This window comes from Silene latifolia, chromosome Y, assembly GCF_048544455.1.
Source record: "Silene latifolia isolate original U9 population chromosome Y, ASM4854445v1, whole genome shotgun sequence".
NCBI classification, from domain to species: Eukaryota; Viridiplantae; Streptophyta; class Magnoliopsida; order Caryophyllales; family Caryophyllaceae; genus Silene; species Silene latifolia.
The window spans coordinates 121175704-121200230 of record NC_133538.1 but is presented as its reverse complement, the minus strand read 5'-3'; the positions used below and the strand labels follow the sequence as shown (position 1 = coordinate 121200230).

At 33.7% G+C, this 24527-nt stretch overlaps 1 protein-coding gene across 1 annotated transcript; it reads right to left on the bottom strand.

The window, feature by feature from the left end:
* Positions 1 to 9704: 9704 nt before the first annotated feature.
* On the bottom strand, positions 9705 to 22511 carry LOC141628820 (uncharacterized). The gene is made up of 6 exons (XM_074441918.1): positions 22084 to 22511; positions 21377 to 22011; positions 21098 to 21177; positions 20857 to 20992; positions 10257 to 10903; positions 9705 to 10205 (listed from the first exon to the last, which is right to left on the bottom strand). The coding sequence occupies exons 1-6, from the start codon at positions 22509 to 22511 to the stop codon at positions 9705 to 9707; spliced, it is 2427 nt and encodes an 808-aa protein (XP_074298019.1).
* Between the last annotated feature and the right edge of the window lie 2016 nt (positions 22512 to 24527).

The window sequence follows — 24527 nt, the reverse complement described above, 5'->3', positions numbered from 1 at the left end:
TCAGTTTTTATATGAAGATTTCCATATTTCAAGATATAAAGTTGTAGCTGGAGTTGGTTTTTCATGAATTTAACTATTTCTAATTTCAAAGGATTAAGATCTGGTATTGCATGTTTAAATTTGGTTTTTATTGTTGATTTTTACTATTTCTAATTTCAAAGGATTAAGATCTGGTATCCTATAAATGTTGACGCAAATTTCGTTTTTTTTTTTTGGTGAAAATGTGAATATCATTAAATCAAAGAGATTAAAAATTTCGTTTTTAATTATCCCATAAATTTTGATTCAATTTTTATTAATAATTTGGTATTTATTATTTTGGCAATTTTGTTAATTGATTTATGCTTTCTATTAAGTTTGTCATATCAATATTTTGACATATTTAGTATTGACATATTTTACGGAAAAAGTAGTCTACTCCTTAATACTAACAAATTTTATTATCTACTCCTTCAAAATGACAAATAATGTTATTTATATATTTGTAATTTGATCAAAATTTGTCTATATCTAATTAGTAGTATAATTACATTATTGTCTTGCATCTGAATTATCAGAGTGAGCAAATATTAAAGCAACCAAATTAAATTGTTTATGATCATGGGTCCTTAAATTTAGGAAAAGTAAAAAATCCTTTGAATATTTGACTTTCAACCACAAAGCGACACCTAGGCTCTGTGGTTGTTGCTTTAATAAAGAGGATGATTTCAATATTGAGGTTTTTTTTGCGTTTTCACTTTTTTTTTTTCCAAATCTCTATATGCAAAATTAACTCTTTTTGGATTTAAAAAAAGTTACTAACATTCATTAGAGTGTGACTATATAAATAAGGGAATTTTTAGTCATATATCAGATATGAAAATGTTAATAAAGTTTTTTTTTCTCATTGTATACATATAACAATGTTCTATTTCTGTTCATTTTCTGTCAAAAATGTTTTTGATGATATAATTTATCTGATTAACTTATAATTAATTATTTGTGATGATATATTCGATTTTTTTTTTTTCATAAACAGGTTTCATCACTTGAAATATAAAGAGTGATTATAATTATCCATCTTAATTCTTATAGTTAATTGAACAATTGTAAAATGAGCAGTGTTTAATTAATTCCCATATAAGACGTGCGCCTGAAAATAAGGAAAGAAAAAGGTGCCTTTTGACTTTCAACTACAGAAAATGGCCCACCATTACATCTTTTTTGAAAAAAAAAACAAAAAAAAACTTGGATGTGGTGACGTGGCTTCACAAAATTGCAGGAAATGTTTCTGAATTAATAAAAGATAAGATAAGATGTTGAGAATGAAGGTACGTACACAAATCTAACTTAAATACTACTTCCTCTTAGCAACAACTATTAACTACGTTAGAAGTTAGGCTATGGTATAATTCTAGAGTTTATACACGCTATATGTTATATAGAACACTTATGATATTGAAGTTCAAAGAGGAGAAGGAGTTTCAATTTAATAATACACTTCAATTTTACCTTATTATTAGGACAATTATTATTAAAACTAATTTTAAATTTTAAGATTTTTAAAAAATTAAACTCTCTAATATCGCTTGAAAAGTTTCTACTTTATATATATGTATGTATGTATTGATTGATTGATTGATTGGCATCGGACTTATCAAGTCCTAGGTGCTCTATGTAAAACACTTTTTTAACAGCTGTAAAAAAAAAAAAAAAAAGGTAGTATTTGCTTAGGTTATATTCAATTAAATTACGTAGGCTGAGCATATCTGTCCTTAGCTTCTATGTCTTTAATCCCTCCACGATCTCACTGATTAGGTTGGTGTTAATATAAGAAGCTTATCAAGTAGCACATAAAATAACAATACTAATTATAATTAAAAAAAAAATTGCAATTGGAATTGTACTACTATTGACTTTCATTTGGACGGTCACGCCTACCCCCATTTCTTAGGGAGATCACGTAACGAACCTCTAGCCACGACCATCTTAGGACAACCAAAATTCATTGTTCTATTTCAGTTTTTGATTCCATTTGCATGTGCACTAAAACACCAGATTTCATTTACCAATACAAAATGCTTGTTGACCCTTTAGAAGATTAAAGAAAATACGACGGGATCATAATACCCAATTATATATTGTCAAAAAAAAACATAAATTATAAATTAAGACGATCTCACATCATAAGACCATCCATTCGTATAATAACATTATTTATTTAATGCTACTGTGCTACAAAATGAATTAGTGTTAAACCCGTGTAAAAAAATGCACGGTCGATATTAATCATTAATTAGTGAATAAAATCAATCAATCAATATATATATATATATATATATATATATATATATATATATATATATATATATATATATATATATATATATATATATTAATAAAGGAAGCTTTTTTCGAGCGATTACACAGAGTCCAAATTTTCGACACTACCAAAATATTTTTTTAATTACCATATTTTAGAGATAATAATAAAAGATGAAGATAATATTTCGTAACATCATAGTCATAAACCAACCTTATAGAAAGTGTAGCGCAACTAAAATTCTACTCCTACTTAGCTACATTGATTAGAAATACGGCTACCAAAGAATTAGTATATAAATCCTTCCATGAATGAATGTTTGCCCATTAGCTAGCTTTCAATTCCCCATCCCCGGAAATTATTTTTAGTGAATGTGTTTAATCTTTTACGAAGTAATCGTTGTATGTCACGTTTAATGAGATCTAACTTTTGTATTGTACTTTTTTTGATTTTTCAGGAAATCAGGAAGATAGGAGTTGAAAAATTGCAACACGTTATTGACGGTAAGTCGGTGACCACATGTCTAAGAGTAATCGATATGCGTAATGTCATTATTGTAGTTGTTTTCATACGTATAATAAATATAATTAACGAAAGAGAAAATTCATAGTAGAAATATGAATCGTATACGAAATTACAAAGGTTTAATAGTTCATTCGACAAAATTAACATCTTTTTATTGTTATGCTTTAAAATTATAAGTTTATTACATCTACAGTTTTTATGCCATTTCTTATTATTTTTATCAAATAGGGTTTTTCATCCCATGCATGCATAATAATTTAGTCTAACTTTTTTAAACAACTTTTGACTTTAAAAAATAGAATAAAGATTAAAAAAGATATAGCAAGTAATAGAACAAACGTAGGAATCAAATTCTCCCGTTGAGATAAAATCTTTGTCCTATCTTTAATCAAATTCCTTTAACCTCAAGAACCTATTTATCCTCTAATTGTACCTTTGTATACCATATCTGCAAGAAATTAATTGAAGTTAATGATCATATTAAATTAGTACAATAGAAATAAAGAGATCAAAGAATCTTTACTACGAAAATCTAAAGGAAGCAATTCGAAGCAATATCATACACAATCATCAAACAAAAACAACAAAAATAATAAACTAAAAATAGAATAGATATGTGCGGGAGCAAAATAAATTTTCTTTTATAAAGAATTGAGGTGAATAATTTCACCTCAAATACTATCAGCAAAGCACCACGTTGAAGAGCTGTAATATAGGAGGAATACTATAACAATTCCTATACTCATAAGTTTATTCAAATAGATATATTATTATTAGTGTCCGTCCTTCATCAGTTGCCAATATTTAATTAGCTTAATATAATTATCTTTAATTGAATTTATTAATAAAAACTAAAATAACGTTTTGGAAAAGTTTCATATTATATGGAAGTATAATTTAACAATATGATAACTTTACGTCTACTACTAAACGATTTTTTTTTATAGATATATGAGGTCAAATTAAAGACCTCGTGATGAACAATTTTAGTTACTATAAACTATTGTATGTTGTGTACATCATATATAGCTATTTGGACAGTGATATATTTACATTTTATTTATTTTATTTTCTGGGGGAGAAATAAAAGAAGTATAAACATATAACTGGAACGGATACGGGTTTTATTATTTATTTTTTTGAAAAAAAAATGAAGAGCGTTATAATTACAATGCAACAAGATACAGACAGAGTGACAGAAATCATAGCATGAGATGAATGTACAAAGAAGACGAGTACATGAAGTCTCATTTCCAAGTGTGACTCCAATACCTAATATGAGCGACCGCTAACTATTGCTTGAGACAAGCAAGTCCGAGTCTCACGGTCAGACCGTCCTATTTTATATAAAAAAAGCTCATTTATTCTTTTGTGAGACATTGTTATTGACGATAGTGGATCGTGATGGGTAGTGGGTACGGATGATCGAATCATACAAAAACACTTTAATTATAGAAATGTAAACAAATGAATGAGACACCAAAAATAGAAAAGATTAAACAAATAATCAAAACGGAGGAAGTATTTTTGTAAGGTTGGGTGCAGTCTGCTTTTCGATGATGACTATTACGAGTCGTATTGTTGATATTGATGCTGCTGATTTATATAAAAGCTACTAAACACGCTTTGAGTCTTTAAAAAAATAATAATAATAATAATCAAAACGGAGGAAGTATTAAGGGGGTGTTTGGTTCACGCGTGGGTATGGGTTTGGAATCGGGAATCATACCTGGGTGGTATCGGGTTGGAACTTGATACCTTATACCTTGTGTTTGGTTCAATTTTGAGGGGTATGAGGTTACAAATCAATCAAAGCTAAAAAATCTTCAAAATACAATATTTTTAATAATAATTTTTATACTATTAAATCATGTAGATAAAATTTAATTAAATAAATATATAAAAAAGATTTTTTTACAATTATTTTTATCAATTTTTAATATTTCTAATTTGATACCATGGGTATCAATCTCATACCCACCCCCTCCATGGGTATGAGAAACCCATACCTCATGAGTTTGAGGTATGGGTATGAAACCTTTATTTTTGTCAAACAAACACATGGTATGGGTTTGATTCATTTCAAACCCATACCTCATACCTATATTGGGTGAACCAAACACCCCCTAAATAGAATAAGATTGCTTGAGTTCGATAAAGAATAGGACTCCTAACTACTAAGACCCATCAACTCCGCAATCTTAATACGCATTTGATGTAGCTATAGATGTGCTAGACTACTCCATCTATTATGTAGCTATGCATTTGTTTAACACTAATTTGTTTGTTTGCATGAATTTTATTCTATTTTTTGGTTGCATTTCATCAAAGATTTTTGGTTTGTTCATGAATGATCATGTCGCCACCGGAGGAACTATCAGTTGATCTATAGATTGTATAAAAGGGATTTGTTAACAAATATTAATGTAGTTATTATTTCACAATAAATACTCAAATTTAGTTTCCTGTTTGACATGATAATTACATCTTATTTTATTTTCTTAGCCAAAAAGAAAATAGTTTAGTGCAAACTACTTTCAATAAATAAATTACCTTAAAAATAACTTTAAAAAGACATGTTACTAATTCCATTAATTATCACATAAAGTGTAATAAATCATTTCATTTTTCAACTTTGTTTTTGTATAAGATTGGTTTTCCGATTCCCTCAAAAAAAAAAAAAAAAAAGATTGGTTTTCCGATAATTACGATATAGAGAAATGGCACTTTAGTTACTATACGACAAACTCAAACTAATATAGAAAACTTTACATGAGGAATTAGTTAATATACTACAATCTCAAACTAATATAGAAAACTTTACTTGAGGAAGTATATTTGTTTGGTCCAAATTTAATTATATAGTGGGGTAGTGTGTTTCCTTAATTTTTGTGTCAAAATGAAATGGAAAGTTTATTGTGAATAGAAGGGAGTAATAGATCTGCAATTAGTTGATCAGAATAATAATCTCATATATGAAACATGGGTAGAACACTACACAAAGAAAGTAGAATATAGTTTGATTGTGAAAACATTTTTTAGTTACTACATTATACACGACAGAGGATTACAAATAGGCCCGTGCATCGCACGGGCATTAAATCTAGTATATATCTATATTATTAAAGGAAGCTTTTTTCGAGTGATTATAGAGACTCCAACCTATGTTAAAAACTTTCGACCAATAAGAATAAAATAATGCAGAGAAGATAAAATTATAAATCGGGTAAAACTCTACCCCAAATAAACCATAAACAATCCTATTTGCATAGCAAAATTAATTGCCGTAGAGCTTTTTTCGAGTGATTATAGAGACTCCAACCTATGTTAAAAACTTTCGACCAATAAGAATAAAATAATGCAGAGAAGATAAAATTATAAATCGGGTAAAACTCTACCCCAAATAAACCATAAACAATCCTATTTGCATAGCAAAATTAATTGCCGTAGGAGTCTTAGTTATGTCCATCACTATTTATATAATACATGCCTCCTATAATTTGTCATCCATGGGTTGTCGAAGAGCCTTGGTAGACTATCAGGTTCGTTGCGGACTGGCTTCCATGGGTTCTCCTTTATTACGAAGGAATCTCCTTTATTACTAAGGAAAGGAGCATAGCAAGATGCTTATGACGACTTAGGCTAAAATACGGTGGTTCATGGCGTGGCTGCTTGCGACCCGTAGGGGATGCTTAGAGGGCATGACGGAAAGGTCTTAACGCTTAGGCGTGGTGCAAACAAAGGAGCGGTGGTGTCCGAGTATAGAGGAAGCGAGGCAGCGGAGTTCGGTTTGTCTATGACTCTAGCTAGGCAATATGACAAGCTTGATAGGCAATGCAGCATTAGTAGGTATTAGATTACCACGTTTTTCATAGCTAGAGTACCAAATCGACCATTTGGCCCTTCAACGATCAATGATATTAATCCAAACTATCGTTTTCTCAAAGACGGTAAGTTGTATCAGTTGAAGGGTTGTACTTGCAGGCTACAATAAGCAAGTACAACAATGTAAGGAGTTTCTTAAGAAAAGTTGCTGCAACCGTGATGAAAATTTTATACATAAACAAGAATGAACTAATGAAGTAATGTTCCTGTTACAATATAAAAAAGAGTTGCCTTAAGAGGATGCTTTTGATTAGTCTTTAACCTTTGCAGGGATGACAAGTGGAAGCAGGGGGCGTAAATTCATCAACAAAAGTACGGAGAGGAGGATAAATCGAACGGCGTTGAGAGTGATGTTTTATTCCGGACAACCGTCTGAGCTTAAACGGTTGCCCGGTTGACTTACAGGTGAATATTATGCATGAGGATGGTTTCCCGGTTGATGCCAAGGCTGTGGGGAGGAAAGTTCTTGACAGAGTTCACGATACATATGACACTAAATTGGCTGGAAAAGACTTTGCTTATGATGGTGAAAAGAATCCGACTTTTATGAGAAATCCAAATATTTGGAACGATTTTAGAGGCCGGCAAAAAATTATTAATAAAAAATACCTACTATTATGGTGAATGATATCTTTAAGGTTTTATTTCAATATTGCTACCAAAATTGGGATTCGAGCAATGTTAAAAAGGGAAGTTATATCACAAATCCAATATGAAAGATTTCATTCAAATATGTAGAATTACTCAAACTAATTGATGTTCTATCATTTTATTAATTGTAATATTATTGGCGCCTTTTGGAATTTGTACTTAACGACTATTATCAAATACTTCGTCCACGATTACATAATCCACCCTCACCTTTGAACTATAGAGGTAAAATAAAGTACGAACAACCTCACAATATGTTTACAAAATTTTGAGTATTAATAATATCGTCAGATGCGTTAGAAAAAATTGTCACCTACAATTTAAGACTAAGATTAACCGTCTTACTGTCTTAATTATAAATTTGAACTCAAAATTTTAGTTAACTTATGTCATTTGTTTGGATCACTTATAATCAGAGCTGGACTTGTGAGGTGAGGTTGATACAAAGAGAATAAGTTCAAATGTAATGATGAATCTAAATAATTAACGGCAATTCATAAAATCAACCGAATTGAGCTAATTAGTTATTTAGTTATGTCGAAACTCGCAGGTCATAATTCATACTTAATTCTATTCAGCCTATAATTCCCCATTCTCTAATATATGTAAAGAGTATTATAATAAAACAGGAAGTATAGGCTGAATAGGCCTATAATTCCCCATTCTCTAATATATGTAAAGAGTATTATAATGAAATAGGAAGTATAGGCTGAATAGGAGGGAGTATAACAAAAGTAACTAATTTTCTAAAAATATTTAAGTTTACTGGTAGTCAGAATATTATTGAATCACATATGGTAAGATATTACAGAATGGCCCGTGCATCGCACGGGCATTAAATCTAGTATATATATAAAAGAGGCTTTTTTCAGGCACTTCTAGAGACTCTAACTTTATAAAACTACCTAATTAATTTTTATTTAAAATAATATTATGTATAATTATCCCAATATTTATGTATAGTTAGTTATCTCCAAAATTTGTGCAAATTCTATATAATTCTATATAAAATAATAAGAAATATTAAAATAATAAAAATATAAATAAGGTATTTAATTAGGACTCAAACCAGTTTATTTTAGCATCTGCCGAGTATATAATCGAATTTACCATGGAACGTATAATGATCTGCATGTTGTTGTGAAGGTTATTCAGGTTCTAGACCAAGAAGTCGATAAGGAGCGTTGTTTAGCTCGTTTACAGAAAGAATTTGATCAAGAATCGAGTCTTTTGTCTAGGCTTTGTCATCCCAATGTGCTGAAATTTGTAGGAGCATTCAAACAGGAAGATTCTTTCTGTATTGTGACCGAGTATTTGTCAGAGGGCTCTTTAAGATCATACCTGAACAAACTTAGAAACAAAAGTACCCGTCTTACATTACCAACAGTACTCGTTCTTGCTCTTGAGATTGCGCGTGGGATGGAGTATGTGTTGAAAATCAACATGGATCATGATTGATGAAGTGATTTAGATGAGCTGATGATGATTTAATGCGAAGGAAGAAGAAGATGATTAACAAAATTGTAAGCTTATGATTGAGAGAGAAAAGAGAGAGAAATCAGAACTTTGTATTATGAAAGTGTGTCTTACAATGCTTTATATAGAGCTTGTCAACCAACTCAAGATATGACAGCTGTAACAAACTTAACAGAAAAACTAACCAACTTCTCAATAATCTAACTAACTTCGTAACTGACTTGAGATTAAAAGTATCAATCTCCAACACCCCCCTCCCCCCCAAGTTGGAGGTTGTGTAAAACAAGCCCAACTTGGACTGTAACAAATGATGTTGGGACCTGATAATGCTTTGGTGAATAGGTCTGCAGGCTGATGAATGGTTGGAATATAAGATAAACTGATCAATCCTTCTTTTAGCTTTTCACGAACAAAATGACAATCCAAGTCAATGTGTTTTGTTCTCTCGTGAAAGACTGGGTTCCTAGCAATATGAATTGCTGCCTGGCTATCACATTTCACAGGTATGGGCAAGATATCAGGTACCTCTAGCTCAAAAAGCAGTCTGTTTAACCAGGCAAGTTCAGAGGTCAACCGTCTGAGGGATCTATACTCGAAACTTTCTGCGAGAAGATAAAGATCTTGTTTCTTGCTTCTTTGACTTCCAGGAAATGAGGGATCCACCCAAGAATACTAAGAAACCACTGACAGATCGTCTGGTGTGCATACAGGCTGCCCAATCAGCATCGCAATAGCCTTGCAGTGAAAAATCTGAGCGGTTGTGAAGAAGTATACCCTGGGAAACATCTCTTGCAATATATCTGAGGACATGTAAACCTGCCTGCCAGTGTGGCTCCCTTGGAGATGACATGAACTGGCTTAACAGTTATATAGAAAAGGCTATATCTGGTCTAGTGTTAGTTAAAAAATTCATTTTCCCAATTATTTTCCTGTATTGAGCAGGATCATGATAAAGTTCTCCTACTTCAGCAGTTAGTTTTATATTTGGATCAAGAGGAGAATTGACAGTTCTACAATTTTCAACTTGAAATTCTTTCAGTAATTCTTGTGTATATTTCTTTTGTGTAATAGCTAGACCATCTTTTGTACGAATAAACTCCATACCAAGGAAGTAATTGATGTTGCCTAGGTCTTTGATTTTGAAAGTGTGATCTAGAAATTGTTTTAGACTTGCCATTTCTTCAGTATTATCTCCAATAAGGAGAATGTCATCAACATATACAGCAATAAAAGTAATCTTACCACCAGATTTTTTAGAGAATAAAGAGTAGTCATTCAATGACTGTTTGTAACCTTTGGATCTTAGTGCCTGGCATAGCTTGGCATTCCATTGCCTTGAAGCTTGCTTAAGGCCATATAATGATTTCTGCAACTTACAAACAATGTTAGTACCAGAAACTTTTTAACCAGGTGGAACCTTCATGTAGACCTCCTCATCTAGGTCTCCATGAAGGAAACCGTTATTGACATCTAGTTGTGTCATGTGCCACCCTGTCTTTAGTGCAACAGCTAACAAGGTTCTAATTGTTGTCATTTTAACAACATGTGAAAATGTCTCAGTGTAATCTATGCCTTCTTTTTGTGTATAACCTTTAACAACTAAGCGAGCTTTATACCTTTCAATACTTCCATCAGACTTATATTTCACTTTAAAAACCCATTTACATGATATAGACTTCTTACCTTTAGGCAATTCAACAAGAGACCATGTTTTATTTGCTTCTAGAGCAGTAAATTTTGCTGCTATATCATTCTGCCACTCTGGATAAACAGATGCTTCTTCATAAGATTTAGGTTCTTGTATTGGGACAATGGCAGCAGAATCTTCAACATAATTTGCAGATAAACATACTGACTCAACACAATCAATGTTGGTACATAAGGATGTTAAGGTGTTTGAGCAATAATCACTGTGTGCAAAATTGCAGGGTCTGGTATGTCTGTTGTGAACATAGTCTTTTAGATAGGAAGGGGTTCTGCTTTGTCTAGTAGACTGTCTTGGCTTTAGAACATTAGGAGTAGTAGTTCTAGGTCTAGTAGTAACACCAGGAATGGGTTCAGTACCTGGATTAGCATGATTTCTAGTATCATTATGTTCAGTATGTAGGAAATATCGGTATACTTCCTCTAAAATCATACGGATTATAACGAAATTATGATTATGAATATGAGTCATAAATGAAATAGCATAGAGATTAAGAATCAACCTTTGGTCCTAGCAAATATGGCCTAAGAACAATATCGAAATCGATATTCGCCTAATCGTTGCACCCAAGATGCTCCGAGAAATGCCTCTCAATTTGCTAGAATGAGATGAACCCTAATTTGTGTTTTTTTTAGGTTTTTTTGTGTGATGTGAGAAAATTAGGTCAAAAAGAATTGGTAGAAATGATCTTCTATATCTCCCTATTATAACCGAGTAAGGAGAGAATTGAGGAAGATTTTTTTTTTTTCCTTTTGCCGAAATAACCAACAAACAAAATAAGGATAAAATCCTCTTATTTTTGGTTATCATCTTAATGTATAAAATGTGTGTATATTTTTATCAATTGTCAATTATGTTGACATGTATTAATAAGTCCACACATAACAGCTTGCAGTCGATTTATTAATACCGGTCTGTCAACATTTATTATGACAATATCGTATATATATATATATACATTAACTATAAATATAACATATTTATAATTAGCTAATTAAATATAACTGGTTACGTTTAATTACGAATTAACATTTTAATTCGTTTAAGTTAACATTATATACATTAATTAAATATAACATATTATATTCAATTTACGAATTGACAGTTAATTCGTCTCAGCTAATATTATTTAATTGAATTAAATAATCGTCTCATCATCACATTCACTAACTGTTTAGTCAAAAACATGGACTAACCTTTTAGTCATATAAGGCATCAATGTGATTACATTTCCATAATCACATCTCTCAAACACATCCTTTAGGTGTGACTTTTAGGGACCAGTTGATCACCGCCATCAGTATGATAATAACGTCAAACTTTCTAGCAAGCCAACCGTTATTAAGTAATCATTAATCAACTGATAAAATACTAAGTATACCCTTGTGAACCTATAAGAGATTTATAAATGTTATCACACTAATTGTGGAGGACACAAGCTCCAACAATCTCCCACTTGTCCTCACAAGTGTATGTGCGATAACCTATTCTCATATCCTAAAATTTCTCCCACTCAATGTAAAACAATTTGCAAAATCCGTATTCACAAAGGTCGTATTTTACAAGTGATCAATATCAAGAGTGGTTTTCCCGACTAGAGAGTAACTTAACTGATAAACGAATCATCATTCGAGCATGGCCATGCATTTCAGTTACAACTCCTCGAGTGGCCCTGAGAAATAACTAAACCTGATAAAGGTTGGATATTTTCTTCAACTCGAATCCTGCAGATTTAAGCACAGTATGAAATGACCCAGAAAAATTCTGCTTAGCCTCCTGTTACGACAGACCATGAGAAAGAAACCAAAGTCACCCAAAAACTGCCTTAATCTCAAGAGACAATCGATAATCAAAAGAATCGACTCTAGGAACACAATGGACGTCCAATCCACGACCTGGCACCGAATGTTTTTAAACATTTAGGACTCCATTACGTTGTCACAAAAATTGTCCTACGAGGTATCGTTATAACTCGTATCTGTGACCGATCAGCCAACTATTTGACTTATGGCTCGTTGAACCCACCATCAATCAACTTCACAAAATAATAGCCAGAGTTATCAGCTCATGTAGGCGATTACGGACCAAAACAAATATAATTTAATTCAGTTCACTTTGTGGCGTTCAATGTTGTCGTACAATCCACATGAAAAACAAAATATGAAATAAAACGATGAAGTTATAAATAGCATATGAAAAAGATAATGTATCGAATCCATAATCAACTACTACAACTCAGGAACACGTATAATTCCCATGGAAATAACGTGCCCTTCATGCTTATCATAATTCAATGGTTTACTGAGAGGGTCCGCGATGTTGTCATCCGAAGCTATCTTGTCAATCACTATCTCCTGTTGCTCCACGTAATCACGGATCTGGAGAGCCTTCTGATGTACATGTCTAGACTTGTAGCTAGACTTAGGCTCCTTAGCCTGGAAGATGGCACCTCTATTGTCACAATAGATGGTGATCGGGTTATTCGAGCTAGGAACTATCATAAGTCCTTGTAAGAATTGACGCATCCATATAGCTTCCTTTGCTGCTTCCGAAGTGGCATAGTACTCGGATTCAGTGGTAGAATCTGCTACAACATCGTGTTTGGAACTCTTCCAGCTGACCGCAACACCATTAAGAGTAAAGACGAACCCGGACTGAGATTTTGAATCATCTTGATCCGTTTGGAAGCTAGCATCTGCGTAACCGATTGCGCATAGCTTAGTATCTCCTCCATACGTCAATACCCTATCCTTAGTCCTCCGTAGGTACTTAAGGATGTTTTTAACAGTTATCCAGTGTGTTTCACCTGGATTCTTTTGGTACCGACTTGTCATACTCAATGCATATGCCACGTCTGGACGTGTGCATATCATGGCATACATGATTGATCCTATGGCTGATGCATAAGGAACTCGACTCATGCGCTCAATCCCTTCAGGCGTCGTGGGTGACTGAGACTTGCTCAAATGCATCCCAGAAGTCATTGGAAGGTTCCCCTTCTTGGAGTTGATCATGCTGAACCTTTCAAGAATCTTATCAAAATAAGACTCCTGACTCAGTGATAACATCCGTCGTGATATATCTCGGTAGATACGGATTCCCAATATGCGTTGTGCCTCACCCAGATCTTTCATCTGGAAATGGTTCTTCAACCATCCTTTAACCGAAGATAAGAGAGGAGTGTCATTCTCAATTAAGAGTATGTCATCGGCATAAAATATTAAGAAAACAATCTTGCTCCCACTCGACTTGATATATAGGCATGGTTCTTCGACCGATCGAGTGAAACCATACTCTTTTATCACCTGGTCGAAACGATGATTCCAACTCCGAGAAGCTTGCTTAAGTCCATAAATGGAACGCTTAAGATTGCACACTTTCTTAGGATTTTTAGGATCCATGAAACCTTCGGGTTGCACCATGTACAAATCTTCCTCCAAATAACTATTTAAGAAGGCGGTTTTCACATCCATTTGCCAAATTTCATAGTTATGAAAAGCGGCAATCACTAAGATTATCCGAATGGAACGTAGCATAACTACGGGGGCAAAAATTTCATCATAATGCAATCCATGCCCTTGAGTGAAACCTTTTGCCACTAGTCGTGCCTTATAGGTATCTGGTTGCCCGTCTACAGAATGCTTTATTTTGTAAATCCATTTGCACTGTAGAGGTTTTAACTTATTAGGTAAATCAACAAGATCTCATACGTCATTCTCATACATGGAGTCCATATCGGATTGCATGGCTTCAAGCCATAGCTTTGAGTCGGAACAGGTCATGGCACTTTTATAGGTAGCGGGTTCATTACTCTCTAGGAGCAAAATGTCATTCTCCTCGACCATACCAATGTATCTGTCTGGAGGATTAGAGACTCTACCCGACCTCCTAGGTTCTTGAGGAATATTAACCGTATCATCAGTTGAAAGAACAACTTCCTCCATCTGTTCCTCGGTTGTTGGTTCTTGAATCTCCGACAGCTCGAAGGTTCTATTACTAGACTTGTTCTCGAGAAATTATTTCTATAAGAACGTCTCACTAGCCGCAACAAAAACTCGATGTTCGGTAGGCGAATAGAAGTAATGACCAAATATTCCTTTTGGATAACTAATAAAGTATGTCTTGATCGATCGCGGGTCGAGCTTATCCTCGTGTCTCCACTTAACATAAGCCTCGCAGCCCCAAACCCGAATAAAGGACAAGTTAGGGACCGTTCCCCTCCACATTTCATATGGAGTCTTGTCGACAGCTTTATACGGACTTCGGTTAAGTATAAGAGCAGCTGAAAAAAGAGCAAAACCCCATAATGAATCAGGTACTATCGTGTGACTCATCATGGATCGAACCATATCAAGTAATGTTCGATTTATCCGTTCGGACATACCATTTAATTGAGGTGTTCCAGGTGGAGTTAACTGTAAAACGATTCCACATTCTTTAAGGTGTTGATCAAACTCATTTAAAAGATATTCGCCACCCCGATCTAAACGGAGTGCTTTAACCTTTCTTCCCAGTTGGTTCTCAACCTTATTATGGTATTCCTTGAATTTTTCAAAGGACTCACTTTTATGCTTCATTAAGTAGACATATCCGTATCTACTCAAATCGTCCGTGAAAGTGATAAAATATCTCTAGCTATCTCTAGCGGTAATTGACATAGGTCCACATACATCAGTATGTATGAGTCCTAATAGGTCACTAGCGCGCATTCCAACACCTTTGAAGGAAATTCGAGTCATTTTGCCGATGAGACATGATTCACACGTTCCAAATGTAGAAAAATCGAATGCGGGAATAGTCCCATTCTCGACGAGTTTCTTTACACGTTTTTCATTTATGTGTCCCATTCGACAATGCCATAGATAAGTTTGATCTTTGTCACCAACTTTCAATTTCTTATTATTCACGTGTAATATATCCGTGGTTTGATCTAAGATGTAAATTCTATTCATGGAAACTGCTTTGTCATAAACCATTTCATTAAAAGAGAAAATAGAGCTATTATCCTTTATTGAAAATGAAAAACCGTCTTTATCAAGTACGGAAACAGAAATAATGTTCTTAGATAAACTGGGTACATAGTAACAGTTATATAAATATAACTCAAAACCACTTGGGAGTTGGATTACGTATGTTCCCTTTGAGACTACAGCAACTCTAGCTCCATTCCCGACTCGCAGGTCCACATCACCCTTTCCGAGAGGTGTGATGTTTTTTAGGCCCTGCAAATTATTACACAGATGAGAACCACAACCAGTATCAAATACCTAAGTTCCGAAACTTGCATGGTTAATCTCAATCATATGAATATAAGATGACATACCAACAGGAGTGACGCGGCCTGCTTTTATGTCATCATGGTACACAGGACAGTTCCTCCTCCAATGTCCAGTCTTGTGACAATGGTGGCACTCAATGTCACCGCCCTTGCTCTTTGTCTTGCCTTGTGAGCCACTAGTCTCACCAGGCACACTCTTACCGTTTCCTGGCTTCTTAAACTTTGACTTTCCTACAGTTAGGTCGCCGGGAGCTTTGCCATTACCCTTATTCTTGTTGGAAATCATGAGAGCATCTTGCTTCATGCTCCCACTCAATTTCATATCCTTCTCGGTCTGTACGAGAAGTGAGTGTAGCTCATGAGGACTTTTCTTCATGTCATTCATGTAGTAATTTGCCCTGAAAAGGGCAAAACCATCATGAAGTGAATGAAGCATATGGTCAATGACTATGCTCTCACTGATTTTGCAATCAAGTGCCTCCAATTTCTCGACATTCTCAATCATGTTAAGAATGTCTGGGCTAACTGGTTGGCCCTTCTGGAGTTTCGCATCAAAGAAGCGACAGGTATGCTCATAAGTAACGATTCTCGGTGCTTTTGAGAACTCATTAGTGAGCGTGGTGAAAATCTTGTTTGCACCTTGAGCAATGAAGCGTCTTTGCAAATTGGTTTCCATTACAAAAGTGAGTACGTTCTTTATCGCACCCGCTTCCATGACGAAGTCACTATAAGCAAGTGAATCGTTAACTCCTGCATTAGGGCCTGGGTTTACCGGTATTGACTCAGTTAAGTACTTGAGCTTACCGTCAGCAATGGCAGCATTCCGTAATGATGCCTCCCAGTCCGCAAAGTTGGACCCATCATTCTTCAGTCGTGTGAACTGATTCATGTGGTCCATGAAAGCTTTTAGCCAGGACTCGCGTCCAAGTGTGGCACTTGGCATTGGGATTTCGTTATTTCTAGCCATTTGTTGTAATAGTATTATCAAAATAAAACGTATTCTACACTGCGAAAAGAAGAATAAAATATAATAAGCATACTCATCGTTATGATTTAAGTCTAAAGCAATACTGTTATAATGCGAAGACTCAAGCATTCATACAATTGACCTCCCTCAAGAATTATATAAATGATCCCAAGACTCAATTCTCTGTAAATTGATAAGCCAACCTTTTGGCCAATTCTACTGTTAGAATTCTTGGTCGATAAATTTCTGTAAATTCTATCTTTAGTCCATCATAATCACGAGAAACTCTTCGGATTATAATGTTGAGGTAAACTAAGTCAACACAAACTACTTACCCAACGTAGAAGGGGTCATATGGAGAGTAAGGTCCTATATGCCTACCGATGAAGAAGGGATTCATAGCTGTTTGGCCTATAAAGACTAGTCTCAATTTCAATTTTAGAGGAAGATCCCATCAACTTTATTTTAATTCATTTTAAGTGAACTAATATCTAGCATGCGAGAATGAATAAACTAAGATGATGGCTTAAAATGTGTGACATCTGTATGTCTATGAAAACTAACATTCAAACTATATGAGTCAATTTTCATGCATTTTAGTAGGTGGTTTGGTTTAGGCGGAATATGATGCACTAACTATCATGTGAGTGAAAAGTAATAAGAATGGTAAAACGTAAAACAAAAAAATAAAGTCCTAGTGTGGCCTATCTACCAAAATGAACATAAATACAACTTTGGAATCCATCCTTGGAACCGAGAAGCTTGTCTTGATGTTCCATCTTGGTCCATGTAGCGGAAGTGACCAATCCAATCTCCATCTTTAGTCTTCTCAAAAATTACAATTTAAAAATTACATAATAAACCTATTTACATTCTAATTTCAAAACCATAATACTTAAAGAAAACCAAAAGGAGATACGAGATCTCAAAATTACATTAAAAATTATGTTTCCATCATTACGAAAACAGAATTTAACTAAGGCCACACTAGGTATTACAAATTACAACCAATTGCAAAAATACGTAAATAAAACCATTCAACAATTCATTCAACTAAATAAAAATGCATCAACTATAAATTAAACATTCAAGACATAATTCCTTAATTATGTAGAGTAATTTATCCAAACCACCTATTTAAATGATCAAATTATGTGATAATTCCTCAATTACTCACATTAATTCCAATCTTAATTCATATTTACTTGTAATATGAATTAATCCAACATCATTTTAAACTTCTTTAAAATAATTAGGTATCTAAAAATTGTGAACTTCTTCACAACAGTTAATCATACATTATTAATTTAATGTATAATCAATATTGGCCAAAACAAAACAAACAAAACAAAAAAAAAACCTTTTTTTTCTTTTTGGTCTCGGCAAAACAGGAAAAAACAGGGAAAAAAAAACAGATTTTTTTTTCTTTTCTTGCTCACGGCATTTACAAAAAAAAAAAACAGAAAAATATTTTTCCTTTAAATGCCCTCGGCATAATGCCCAAAAATACCAAAAACAGTTTTTTTTTTCTTTTGGTGCTCACGGCTGAAATAAAAAGAACAAAAACAGTTTTTTTTTTAATTATAACCGAGAAAAAAAAATATTAAAATGAACAAAATTTGTTTAAAGTTGCTATTAGAACAAGATTGGCATTCATCAACATTTAAATTAATGAATCATGATCCTTAAACAACAATTTAACATCACGTGTGCCAAAAACTATATAGCAAAACAAATAATCATCATTAATCAAAACAATTCCATTTACATTTCAATTTAATGCTAATTAAATAAAAACATCTACAAATTTATTATATTATCATCTTAACCTATTAAAACAATAATATGAATAAATCTAAATGGAACAAAAACATCAAAAACAAGAACATCAACTCGGGACAAAAAAAAATGATTCGGCATAAAAAAAAAAAATTCGGCCGATTGTTTTTTTTTTTTCGATTCTACAAATTTTGTTTAAATCATACAAAAATAATTTCGTGACCTTAGCTTTGATACCACTTGTAGGAAATATCGGTATACTTCCTCTAAAATTATACGGATTATAACGAAATTATGATTATGAATACGAGTCATAAATGAAATAGCATAAACAAAATAGAGAGATTAAGAATCAACCTTTGGTCCTAGCAAATATGGTCTAAGAACAATATCGAAATCGATATTCGCCTAATCGTTGCACCCAAGATGTTCCGAGAAATGCCTCAAAATTTGCTAGAATGAGATGAACCCTAATTTGTGTTTTTTTTAGGTTTTTTTGTGTGATGTGAGAAAATTAGGTCAAAAAGAATTGGTAGAAATGATCTCCTATATCTCCCTATTATAACCGAGTAAGGAGAGAATTAAGGAAGATTTTTTTTTCCTTTTTTTTTCTTTCCTTTTGACCGATATAACCAACAAACAAAATAAGGATAAAATCCTGTTATTTTTGGTTATTATCTTAATGTATAAAATGTGCGTATATTTTTATCAATTGTCAATTATGTTGACATGTATTAATAAGTCCACACATAACAGCTTGCAGTCGATTTATTAATACCGGTCTGTCAACATTTATTATGACAATATCGTATAAATATAACATATTTATAATTAGCTAATTAAATATAATTGGTTACGTTTAATTACGATTTAACATCTTAATTCGTTTAAGCTAACATTATATACATTAATTAAATATAACATATTATATTCAATTTACGAATTGACAGTTAATTCGTCTCAGCTAATATTATTTAATTGAATTAAATAACCGTCTCATCATCACATTGACTAACTGTTTAGTCAAAAACATGGACTAACCTTTTAGTCATATAAGGCATCAATGTGATTACATTTCCATAATCACATCTCTCAAACACATCCTTTAGGTGTGACTTTTAGGGACCAGTTGATCACCACCATCAGTATGATAATAACGTCAAACTTTCTAGCAAGCCAACCGTTATTAAGTAATCGTTAATCAACTGATAAAATACTAAGTATACCCTTGTCAACCTATAAGAGATTTATAAATGTTATCACACTAATTGTGGAGGACACAAGCTCCAACACAGTATGCTGCCCAGAAACCACAGTAGTATTATTATCATTAACAGATACAGGAATATGAGATATAGTAGTACCTTGCACATAAGGAAATATGGTCTCATGGAATATGACATCCCTAGACTCTATAATAACATGATTGTCAAGACTTAGCAATTTATAAGCTTTCTTCCCAAAGGGATATCCTAGAAAGACACAAGTAGTGGCTCGAGGAGAGAATTTGTCTCTTCCTGGCTTTGGTGTAGATGCATAAACAAGACACCCAAAAGGTCTCATATGAGAAAGATCAGGTAATTTGCCAAAAAGAATTTGATAAGGAGACAAATTTTGTAAAACTTTAGAAGGTAATCTATTTATGATGTAAGTGGCAATTAAGACACAATCTCCCCAATACTTAGTAGGTAAGTTTGCTTGAAATTTTAGGGCTCTTGCTATTTCCAAAAGATGTTTGTGCTTCCTCTCCACAGTACCATTCTGTTGTGGGGTATGAAAGCATGATTTTTGATGGATTATACCATTATCAGTAAGAAATTATGAAATAGAATGACTAGTGCCCAGTTCAAATGCATTATCTGACCTTATAATTTTAACTTTCTTGCCAAATTGTGTGTCAACCATTTTAATGAAGGTTTTAATAAAATCAAAAGCATTACTCTTGCAACTTAACAAATGAGTCCAAGTACACCTAGTGAAGTCATCTACAACAGTTAGAAAGTATTTATACCCATTGTATGTAGCAGTATGATAGGGACCCCAAAGATCAATGTGAAGCAATTCAAAGGCACTTTGTGAAGAAGAAGAATTAGAAACAAATGACAATCTATGTTGTCTAGCTTTGGCACAAGTGGAACAAGAAAGCAACTCAATTTCATTATTAGAAGTTACATTACAAATCCGGAGTTGTTTCATTTTATACAATGGTAAATGACCCAATCTTTAATGCCAAACTTTAAAGGAAACATTACTATGTACATAATTGGTATTACTATTTTAAGAAAAACTATCAGAATTCAAATGTAAGCCTTTATTCAAATGAGCATTGCTCTCAACTTGAGTTTTATTAGCAGCAATAACAGTATTTAGCAGATAAAGATCATGGTAATTCCTACCAAGGATTAAGGGCTTCTTGGAACAATCCTGCAAATAACAAATGGTAGGGGTAAAAGTTACTGTGGATCCTAGGTGCTTACTTAGTTTGCTTATGGACAAAAGATTATATTGAAAACATGGCACATAAAGCACATCTTTCAGGCAAATATCAGGTGTCACTTGCACATCACCAACAACATCAATCTTCACAATATTTCCATTAGGCAAAGAAACTAAGTGACACACATGCAATTTTAAACACAACAAAGAGATCCTTATTGGGGCTCATATGGTCACTTGCTCCTGTATCCAGGATCCAAACAGTAGAACATGAATTAAAGGGAGAAAGACATGTCGTACCTGCAAAATTTGCAGATGAAGCAGCTCCCGACTGTGCTGCTGAAGCATTAGAAAAATCTTAAGTTGTATTACCAATGTCATCAGTCATGCCAGCTCCTTGAAAGAAATCAACAGAAGTATTCCCCTGATCATTAAAAGCATTTGCAGCAAATCTCCTGTTTCTGTTTATCAAATGACGACAGTTCTCTATCTTATGGCCTGGCTTCTTGCAGTAGTTGCAGAACCAAATATGTTGTTGAGCTGGTTGTTGTACAAATTGATGCATTGATGGATCTTCAGTCATAGCAGCCTTGACTTTATAATTCCCATTTACAGCAGATTGATTGAAACCTCCAGAATTTTGATTTCCAAAGTTTCCAGATCTATAACCATTCCCTTGATTTCTGTTATTCTGAAAGTTTCCAGCATTACCACTAGGCTTGTAATTATTTGGTTTCTGAAAATTCCCATTATAGTTGTTCTTGTAACCATTGTTCTTGGCATATAATGCAGCAGAATCAAACTGAATTTGTCCATTGTTATGGATGTCTCTTTGACCTTCTTCTTGTAACAAATTGTTGTAAATGAAAGAAATCTTAGGCAAAGGATTTTGCATAAGAATAGTGCCTCTAACAACACCATAGGAATCATTTAATCCCATCAAGAACTGCACAATCCTTTGATCCTCTTGGAACTTAACTTGTTTTTCTCGTGAAGCACAGGAACATCTTCAAGAACACATAGGATTCATGTTCATTCCATCAATCTAATCCCATATTGCTTTCATTTTGGTAAAATACACATCAATGCTATCATTTCCTTGACTGAAATCATTAAGCTTCTTGTGAACACCATATAACTGTGCACCATTTGATTGGCCAAATCTTTCCTCCAATTCTCTCCAAGCAATTTCAACAGTAGCACTGTACAAGATAGACTTCGCAATATCAGGAGATACTGAATTCAGAATCCAACTGAAAACAATATCATTACAACGTTGCCAATTCTTTGTTGTTGATGCAGTTGCAGCAGGCTTGGGAATGGTGCCATCTATAAATCCAATCTTGTTCTTTGCTGATAGAGCAATCAACATAGCCCTTTTCCATCCTCCATATCCAGAACCTTCAAACAGACTACCCACGAGCTTAACTCCTGGAATATCAGAGTGATGAATGTACAAAGGATCATCCATACCAATGTTTGTGGAACTAACTTCTTGATCACCCATATTTTGATGATTATGTGTTTTCTTGATTTAAGACGAATGAATCTGAAGAAAAGAAGAAAAATAAGACTAACTAAAACGAGAAAGAGAACTCCGCGGAAGCAAGTAAAACAAATGATAGGAACAGGTTCAATTTGCAGAACCTGCTCTAATACCATGTTGAAAATCAACATGGATCATGATTGATGAAGTGATTTAGATGATGTGATGATGATTTAATGCGAAGGAAGAAGAAGATGATTAACAGAATTGTAAGCTTATGATTGAGAGAGAAAAGAGAGAGAAATCAGAACTTTGTATTATGAAACTGTGTCTTACAATGTGTGAAATACAATGCTTTATATAGAGCTTGTCAACCAACTCAAGGTATGACAGCTGTAACAAACTTAACAGAAAAACTAACCAAGTTCTCAATAATCTAACTAACTTCGTAACTGACTTGAGATTAAAAGTATCAATCTCCAACAGTATGTACATTCCCACGGTATAATTCACAGGGATCTCAAACCCGAGAATGTTCTGATCGGTCATGGGTTTGGCTTGAAAATTTCTGATTTTGGCGTTTCTTGTGAGGACTCTTGCTCGGAAATCCCTGACAGTTATATAGTTTCGGTCTCTTGTTGTTTGAGATGATATCAGGAAGCACTCCGTTTGGTGATATGAGTGCGGTTCAAGTTGCATATGTTGTGGCTAACAAAAATCCAACACTGGAGATTCCAAACGAGTGTCCAGATCCGATGAAAGCTTTGATAGAACAATGTTGTTATTCGGATCCCAAGAAAATGCCCGACTTTGGTTGGATTGTAGAGGTGTTGTAGAAGTTCAAGGCCGATCTTGCTAATGATGGAACACTGAAGCTGGTGCAGGATTGCATTAGACAGAATGATCATAAGAAGTACGAAGTATAATTTATTTTGTATTAATGATTGTTTTTTTTTCCCTTCTTCTGCAGAAGCATACGTACATGCTAAATTGCCAGGCCCAAAATATCATGGTATATTGGCTTTCCCTTTATTTATTACTCCATATAAGATTATTTTGATTGTATATCAGTTTCCTTTTTGTTTACTACTTCGAGTATACGTTTCCTTTGTTTTGCATTCAATATGACGGAATTTGAACGAATTAAGCTCGGTCATGATTACTCTCATGAATGGATCCGCAACGGGCTCGGTTTATGGTGTTGAGAGTGAGTTTGAATACGAGTTCTTAAAAAGGTAAATCGGATATGGATTATATTTGTAACAAATCTTAATTGTATTATTCCCTTCAAGGCAGATCGAGTTCAATTCAAATTTTGAACAATTGGTATTATTTCTATGTATGCGGCCAAGAATGATAGTCTCTTCAACAGTAACTCGAAACAATCTCGGAGAATTTCTAGGTATCCTTACGTAAACGTACTTAATCTTATATAAAATTAATAAGATAATTTTTTGGAAAGAAAGAAACTTTATTGAAAAGTGTTCAAATTAATAAGATAGGAAGATTTATACGGAGTACCTTATTTGAGTAATTGAAATATAACTTTTACGTATCATTCAAAATGATATTAAAAGATCTAAACGATTAGAGGAAGGACAAATTTGAAACCCGTGCAACCATTGCACGGGCACAAAATCTAGTCTCTAATAGAATTAGGGGCGAATCTAATTGGTAGCAAAGGGTAGCTGCTGCTACCCCATAGAAACAAAGTTCAGTTGAGACTAGGGATGGCAATGGATAGGGTCTGGGTAGGGTCCGCCTAGACCCGGACCCGACCCGAGATTTTCCCTTTGGACCCGTACCCGACCCAGACCCGCAAGGGTCTAAAATTTGAGGACCCATACCCGGACCCTATGGGTAAGGGTAGGGTCTGGGTCTACCCGCGGGTCCGAGTTTCAGCCACTTTAGTAACAAGATTAACAGCTATGGGGTCTATAATATTAAAAAAAAAATTCATACTACTTTAACATTATGAGTTTATTAATCTGCCGTTAATGGTGGTTGTCGGTCGCCGGCTATTAGAGAGGTGATTGT